The following is an 8,304-nucleotide window of genomic DNA, read 5'->3' on the forward strand; positions in this document are numbered from 1 at the left end:
GAAGCGCGGTCATCTGCCCCCATTCAGACAGACGCAAACGCATGCGCGCTTGAGCATATTTGCCGCGCGCTGGCCTCCCCAATCCTTTGCTCGCGCGGGAAGACGATGCGCACGATCCTATGCCTCTCGTCGCACCCTCGCATGCTTCCCTTCGCAGCCACGGCATACAGCGCGCGATCGAATCTTATCGCACTTGAACTATGTACAGAACATGACGGTGAGAGGGTCTTGCGGCTCCGCTTCAGGGGCCACTCACTATCTCGCGGTTAGAGGTGCGTAAACGGAACGTCATTCCATCTGGACCCAAAGTGGCAGTTAAGTTTCGTTATGTTGAGCTTTAACTGTACTTCTATCCTCTTCCCTGTCCATGTGGACACCCTGAAAATCCTTCACATCATGGCAAGCTGGTGCAAAAATTACGCCTGCGCTTGATAGGCTGGGTGCCATCTAAGCCATAGAGTTTACTAGAAGTACTGCAGGGAACTTTGGCGCTGGGATTGTTCAGCCATCACGGGAATGGTGGGTAGTACGAGGATTTGTCTGATCTTCGTGCTTGTGGATTCGGACGTTCTTGTAGCGTCGTTTATTACGCTTCACCTGGGCCTATATTCTAAATTTCGAAGCAATTTGTGCTTTTGTAACGCAGAGGGTAACGAGACTCCGCAAGTACGCATAATCGCTGCTCATTGCACTGGTTCCGCTTGTCCCTGCGTCCGTGGCGCAATCATATCAATATTGGGCTTCTGTGCTAGAGGTCCTGTGCGTGAATCCTACCGTCAGACATTTTTTGTGTTTATTTATAATGCAGTGCCTTCGTAAAACGATCACTTTGCAAAGTCACAAAGACGAAGTTTAAGCAAATGCGTGTACTATCCATCATGCCCATGCTGGCTTGACTGCCCTGCTTGCAGGTCCCTTAAACAGGGCCACAGTTCTCTCTAGTAATTGTCTGTGGTTCAAGCCGTCACATCTTCACTAAAGTATCCCAGAGGGCTCTATCGCTCTGTACCTGTTGAATGGCCTCAATAACGTGCATGTTGGGAATTCTAACTTTGTTCTCGTGGGAACTATATCTCCAGGTTGCATTCTGTGCGCAATGCATATTCTGTGAGGTATGCAAGAGAACTATAGGGTGTTCATATTTATGTGCTGGGAGCGCTTTCATTTTTCTTTCGTTCTTTTTAGGGCGGGAACTGGCCTGCGCCATGATCATGTGTGCAGCAGGTCTATTTTTCTATTCCTCAGTAGCCACCACAATTACATTGTTTGTCTTTGTTGTACTGTAGAATGTCATTGAACAAGTAAAAAGGAGAAAAGACCTTTATTTACCGACAAATATGTCTTTATTACTGTTATACAGAAACAATGGAAGTCGTGAAAACAGTGCGAAGTATTTGACATTAAATTATCGTGCCTTAGTCTTCAACCCCTTGTTGCTTGGACGCGAGAGACTAGAAGCAAAAAAAAAAATGAAAATAAATCTCTGATTGTGGTTTCATCAGCTGTAGAAGGAAGAGAGAATGAAAGAAGAGGAGAGTGAAATGTTAAGTGCACCGATTTGGAAAGGGAAGATAACAGCCCGCGTGGAAAGCACAATACCCACCTAGATTTTTTGCTGTACTGGGTGACGGCGACAAAGTAGGCACCGACAAACTGTCGGACGACCGACGTGCTCAGGATGTGTCCGCTGTCTTCCACTATTCCAACGTTCACTTGGATACGGTAACTATTGTTACACGTTAGAGTGATCTGCAAGACATAAAAGAGGGCAGTTTCTGTATTGAGCGTTTAGTTTGGAATGGGGAAGGTGTTAAATCACGGGTTAGTCAGTATAGAATGCATGCCTTCTTTTTTATTCGTATGATATTTTACACATCTACAAAAATCAAAATCCAGCCCGCGTGATGCACCAATTCTGTAGTGTGCCACTGGGAGCCCACTTACCCTGAATGAACTGTCCACTTATAATGAAGGTATTCAACTCCATTATCACAAGCCTAAACTGCATTGATGGAAGTTATAACAATCGCAAAGCACAGCAGCATGACTGGCACAAAGCACTTCGTTATTTAGTTCAATACAAAACTGGCCTGGCACCTCCTGCACTAGCTATCCTATGAAGGCAAATCTTAAAATAAGGCGTTGGGTGTCGCAGTGTTGGCTGAGAGTGGTTGAATTTTGGTCACCCATCCACAGTTCAACCTAATTGACACTTCTCGGCGGCCGTTGATTGACGAGTTATAACAGCGAAAGTGACCAAAATAAGTGTTTGTCTCCTTGGGGTACATGGTCATCTGTGCAACTTTTGTTTTAACGAGAAACCACAATGACCAGAAAGAAAACAGCTATAGCGACGAGTATCGTGGTAGGACTGCGTGTTGCTAGCTGGGCTCGGAAGAATGTGACTTGTGAAAGCCATCGCAGGCACGCACCAAGACACGAGACAGGACAGCACGGCAAGCACTTCTAGCACCCGCGCTGTCATAAATTCCTGATATGCTTCTCCAAATGACGCTGGGCCAGCTTTGAACAAGCGCACACAGCGAACTTGACAGTCCTGTCCTGCGTCTTAGTGCAACGTGCGCGCTCGTTCAAAGCTGTGAAGTATACAAAGGCAAGGTCCAGGGTTTTAAATACGCCTGGTAGCGAATCTTCCCTAGGAGCCGATACGTTCAAAACATGGCGGCTCATCGGCGGTTCATGTGGCTTAGCGCCGTCTGCATGTGGAGGGAACACTTCCGGCGGAAGAAAAATAATGTGACGCCATATCCGTTAAAAAACAGAAATGACGTCATTTTGTTTTCGAAGGCGCGAAATCTGTTTTTTTTTGGCCTGCCTTTAGAACTATATATTCAAATGCCCCGCCATTCGACTTCATGGTCATTTCGCGCTTTCAGCGCGGAAAGCGACGCAAGGCCAGCCGTACGATTGTCGAAATCGCACCCCTGCACGGAACATACTTTCTTTGGAGGCCGACGAAAGCTTCGAGTGTAGAGTGCTGGTCCCATCGTCGGACGCCAAGCCCGTCGGCCAGCGCAGTCGCACGAAAACAACTAAACAATTGTCTGGCGGTCGTAACTCATTACTTTTGAATGAACAGGTTAAGAATCGATGAAGCTACCTGCGTCACCAAATTCAGACAAACGTCGACAAGCAAAAAAAAAAAAAAACACTACGTGTGAAGGTGGCGTATTTCAACAGGTGAACTTTACGAGCGCGCCTTTCTTGCACATTTCAAGAGCTGCAATGTATTGCGAGGGATATAACGGCGCCAACGCCCCCTGTAACGATGGGCGCTGACAAGAAATGTATGTATAATAACAATAAAATTAAATTAACTTGTATTTTTTAACTCGTCACGAATATATAAAACTGACCACAAATTTTATTTCCTTTGATGAATCTGACTGTTTGTCTCGCTTGAATAAAAAAAAAAAACTTTCTTTCCCAATGTTTGTTCCCTCCAAACATAGTCGCGCTTCAATCGTTGCTCCCATAACCACCCTTGCTGATGTCGGTGACAATTTGTACTGAACGACTTCTCGCCTAGATCTGGGCGACCTATTTGGATCGACATTGCAAGGTCCATCTAAATAGGTCGCGAAGCTTGCAAAAGGTCGTGAAGCACGCCAAGACTTATCGCCACAGATATCAGTTAGTGGTGCACGATTTATGCGTGACTAGGCGAGGGGGGGGGGGGGGCGACGAACACAAACTAGAAAACCTACGCGAAAAAAAAAAAAAAAAGAGTTCGAACCGTATACTGTCGTGCGAGTAACTATTTCGTGTCAAATATTTTTGGTAAACTGAAACAGCAAATTGTATTTTTTTTTCTATTTCACAATTTAGTTGTTCGTTCTCGGTGACCCCTACCAATCAGCGATTCTGTCGCCAGCCTTGGCAAGACTGTGCAAAGCAGCTAGTATGTCGTGCGGAATGGCGTTGCTCGCTTGAACTCGGCGGGTTTGTCCGAGCTCTTTTTTTTATCATTATTATTTCCTTGCGTGTTTGTTTAAAATGTGACGTGCGCTTCAGGTCAAATTTCGCGTGACCTAGCGCACGGCATTCATTCGCGAAGGGTGTGGCCGGGTGCAGGTTTTTAACGTGCAAGTTCACGCTGTGGCCTCCGACAGGCTGCGTTTCGTCGTGATGATAAATGCGGAACGCTCCGCGAAGAAACGTCGCGTTATGTTCGTTCACTCAACACAGGCTCCGAGTGTCCGACGGGCAGCAAAATCAGTAAGTAGAATGTTTTCTAAATGATAATATGGGGCAACCTTGTCTTGTGTGATAATTGTTGTATATCAATACATGGTGTCGCGCGGAATTGCGAATGATTCTGGGAGAAGGTTTCGCATATGTTGCTATACATTACGACTGTCTGCTGGCCATAGTACTTTTCATTCATTGAAGCATGTTTTTTTTGGTCAGTTATATTGGTTGCATCATTTTAGACGAATAAAAGTGAAGTTGCTTTTAAAACCTGTATGGCACTGTCATTTATTTCCATCCTATTCGCTCACCTTCCTAAGGAACCTACTGGAGCAACTTCTGTCAATAACAGCTTAATTATCCTGACATTAAGACATGCGCCACTCGTATAGTTTAATGACACGCTGACGCTTCCGCTGAGGCAAATCGCAAGCTCGCCGCAGCCTCAAAAGAAAAATACGCGTAACTGCTGGCGCAGCGGTCGCAATGCCGGACGCTAAAGAAATTCAAGCATCCGCGCCAAGCAGCACGAGATCTTGACGTGACGGCCATTTCCAGTTATGACGTCGCTTTTTATTTTTATCTGCTGCTTGCTGTTAGTTGCCCCTTCCCCCCCCCCCCTATATGTAGATGGCGACGGTTGGAGCGAGCCGCCATTTTCTTGACATGTGGGCTTCTATGGAAGCTTCGCTACCAGTTTACACATACCTTGATAAAGACGCGTGCACTCTAGCGGAAAAACGCCCGCGGCGCGCCGCCGGCGGCAAGACACGCGCCGCGAAAGCTGCCGCGTGGCAGCTTTATCGCACCGCGGGATGGATCGGTCCTGGACCGATTTTTCACGGCTTTCCGCGGCGACAAGCGAGCCGCGAACGCCGGAGACCTATGAGAGCAGCCCCTTCAGTGACGTGCGGGGCGAGGTGACTGGTTTTATGCGGACCCGCCCGACCGCTTGATTCGTACTCGTATGTGGTATCATCAGGCACGCTCGTTTCGTACTATCGTCTGCTCGCGTCAGCTCTCGCTGGCGCTTATTTTGATTGTAATGGTTGGCGATTTTTTGTTTCTGTTTTACAATGATGAGTCTAAACCGAGACGTCCCGATGGAAAGGTTTTCGTAGACAGTGCGGCGTATCCGATTATGTGCGAGAAGACGGACCCTGAATACAAGGATGCGTAGGCGGCACCCAGTACCTCATTCTTGTCTTATGAACGCGGCGACGCCGCAAAGGGAGCACACCATAATGATTAGTGGAAACGACATCGTCATCATCATCATACGACATAAGTGACAAACGTGAACACAGCGCCGATCTATCAGCAGACGAAGAAAAAAGCACGCGACATCGCGCACCTACACGCTGAGTAAAAGAGATGAGGCGAGAGTTCATGTTGTGATGACTGCCACAGCGGCTCGTCGCCACTTGATGTGGTCGATCCACTGAATAAGGTGAAGTCCGTTTCAAGGGCGCGTGATGACGTACAGGAAATATCATGTGACCTAAAGAAGGCCAGATGGGAACCAAAGCATGTCCAGCCGTGTATTAAACATTATTAATGATTACCAAAGTTACTTAAGGTGTACTAAGGAGGATTAGGGTGTATTAAGGAAGACTACGGTGGATGAAGGAGGATTCATGTGAATTACAGTAGGCTTTAGCCTTCGCGTCTCTTAGGCGGTAGCTAAGGACACCGGGGAATTTTACACTGGTAGCCTGCAAAGCATAGTGCAAATTAAGAACGGCAACCTAAATCACAAGCGCGGCTAAAATGGGGTACGGCGAACTAACTCTCACCGGGGGTGGTTTCGAAGTGAAGCCGTCGTTGGAGAAGAGCTTCAGCCGAGAGAACGACAGCACACGGCCGTTCCACGAGGAACCGGGATGCGGTGAATCCGGGTGGGAATACTGACCAACTGCACAAGTCCAAGGACATGCCTTGTACTTCACCACAAACGCAGAAACGTAAAGACGCCTCTCTCTGTGGGGGGGGGGGGGGGGGTGAGAGGGGAGGCGGCGATAAGGCCGACGCCGGTAGCGCCTCGCTCGCACTGACCGCATGCGCTCCCAGTGGAATCCGTGAAGGTGAGCCAGGCCGTGTACTGCAAGTCGTCCACCAAGTTTGTAATCCGAAACGAAGGCGCTGGCTGCATGAACCTGCATGCGAGGGAGATGGCCGAGGCACGGTCATTTTTGACGAACACCGTTGTCATGCGATGGGTAGGCAAGCACGTGTCGAAACGAGCAGCTAAAACGCGATGATTGCACGATGCCAGGCTGAGAAAGACATGAACATCAATATACGTGAGTCACCGCATAGGTGCTTGTTCCTCGTATCTCAATGACGCGCTGCCTGTAGCCACGAACATAGGCGACTCAATCGGCTTGCTCCCAAAACTGCTGAATCGGTGTAAACTGCAGGAATACCTTCGCAAAACGAGACGGTGATTATAGTCCGCATGGTAAATGCCTAGCGTCCCGTGATTACTGTCCACTGCTTTCGTTTTATCAGGCCAGCATGCACTACACGATGTGGTATGTGAAGCTTCTAGGCAGGAACGCTAATGTGTGCTCGGAACGCTCATGCCAACAACGGAAGGCAGGACGCTGCCCTGTGGAGTGAGAGGTCGCAACGCTTCTGAAAGCGAACCGTTTTGAGTTCGTCCCCTTGCACGACGAGGCGAATCCATATCGTCTTTCCGCATAACTGGTATCGCAATAATAAATATCTTAATTGCACGACGACGCTACAACTACGGCAAGCTCCGCAGAAAGCGGCGTCCGCCCGAGCAGTATAAGAACGCACACAGCGTGCGTTCTTTTCATCCGCTGCTGTGTGCTATACGAGTCAGTACGCGCATACGATCCAGAATAGGCCGCGCAAACACCCATGCCGATCGAGCACCCGACGGGGAGCTCAAAAAAAAAAAAAAAAGAAGAAGAAGACTCGCCTGCCCTGTGTGTGTATCAGCAGTTCCATCCTAGGCAGCAGGAACTCGTGCTGGTTGACGAGCGTGACATGGGGAACCTTGGCCGGCAGACTCGGAGCGATCGCGGGCTGCTCATCCGCGTCCTCCTTGGGAGGGAACTTTGGCCAAGCGCTCCAGTCGTGAACTTCGTCCGGGTGGTCACTGGGAAGGTCCGCCGGGCGGACGACGTTCGGCTGAATCCAGATGCCCATCTGTGGCTCGCTCGCAGCGAAGGCGGCCCCGGCTGCGACGATGGAGACGGTCGGCGCCTCTTCGATGTCGATGTCCTCCGACTGGGACGCGCCGGCTTGCGCGACGTCGCTGCTTCCGCTGTCGCTGCTGGAACCGCTGCTGCTGCTGCTGCTGTCGCCGCTACTGGTGCCGTCGTCGTCCCCGCTGCTGCTGTCGTCGCTGCTGCTGCTCGCCGACAGCTCGCAGTCGCCGCCCCTCAGCGTGGCGTAGCCGTTCCAAGCGCTCATCCGGCCGTCGTCGTCCCTGGAGAGACCGGCGTTGAGGCCAGCGGAGCCAGCAGCACGGCCCGATGACGCCATCCTCGAGGCACAAGCGGCGTTTGCGAAGTGCGTCGCAGCGAGCGCGATTGCAGCTGGTCTGCGACTGTTCAGTAGCTGCCGTTCGCTGTGCAGTGACTCGTTGTACAGCGTGCTCGGAAAGTGTACCATTCCGAAAGGCCGACGCATGACGTTTTTGATGATGATGATAATGATGATGATCACCCTAAAGTATTTAGCACATGCCCGCTCACAGGGATTGGTTTTCTCTGCCGTACGAGCGTTTCCTGGTTCTTGTCTACAATTTTCCCCTCTCCCTCGAACCGCAGGAAACCTAAAAAACTTGTGTCAGAGCTTTCTTTCGTTGTCGCGATATTCTGGAGGAACATGCTCCCCTCCCCCCTCCTTAATCAAATTAGAGAATGACCGGCACAAATCCAGGCTACAATAGCAATGGGCTTGGTCAACTTTTTTTTTTTTTTTTTAGGGAAGTGATAATGCACCAGAGGGTATTTTGCGATGTTTGAATGACTGGTTTTCTGGATATATGTGTCTTCGTCTTCGCTCGCAAACTGTCTCTTTTGGGGCGGCGCGTGGCCTCGCGCTCCTCTTTTC

The 8,304-nt window shown here is 49.6% G+C and overlaps 1 protein-coding gene across 2 annotated transcripts; it reads right to left on the minus strand.

Moving 5' to 3' along the window:
• Positions 1 to 1,320: 1,320 nt before the first annotated feature.
• Positions 1,321 to 7,916, minus strand: LOC142579667 (uncharacterized). Of its 2 annotated transcripts, none has more exons than XM_075690098.1 (5): positions 7,163 to 7,916; positions 6,268 to 6,368; positions 6,009 to 6,127; positions 1,604 to 1,749; positions 1,321 to 1,502 (listed from the first exon to the last, which is right to left on the minus strand). In XM_075690098.1, the coding sequence occupies exons 1-5, from the start codon at positions 7,876 to 7,878 to the stop codon at positions 1,499 to 1,501; spliced, it is 1,086 nt and encodes a 361-aa protein (XP_075546213.1). In that variant the 5' UTR covers positions 7,879 to 7,916; the 3' UTR covers positions 1,321 to 1,498. The 2 variants fall into 2 exon arrangements, with proteins under 2 accessions (XP_075546213.1, XP_075546212.1); XM_075690097.1 differs by having other exon boundaries at positions 1,321 to 1,451; positions 7,163 to 7,908.
• Between the last annotated feature and the right edge of the window lie 388 nt (positions 7,917 to 8,304).

This window comes from Dermacentor variabilis, chromosome 4, assembly GCF_050947875.1.
Source record: "Dermacentor variabilis isolate Ectoservices chromosome 4, ASM5094787v1, whole genome shotgun sequence".
In the NCBI taxonomy this organism is placed as follows: Eukaryota; Metazoa; Arthropoda; class Arachnida; order Ixodida; family Ixodidae; genus Dermacentor; species Dermacentor variabilis.

Coding starts and splice junctions, on each gene's coding strand:
- LOC142579667 (XM_075690097.1), bottom strand. CDS start 7,878: ATGCGTCGGCCTTTCGGAATGGTACACTTTCCGAGCACGCTGTACAAC. Junction 6,369..7,162: donor CTGATACACACACAGGGCAG/GCGAGTCTTCTT, acceptor CCTCGCATGCAG/GTTCATGCAGCCAGCGCCTT. Junction 1,750..6,008: donor TCACTTCGAAACCACCCCCG/GTGAGAGTTAGT, acceptor TATGTCTTGCAG/ATCACTCTAACGTGTAACAA.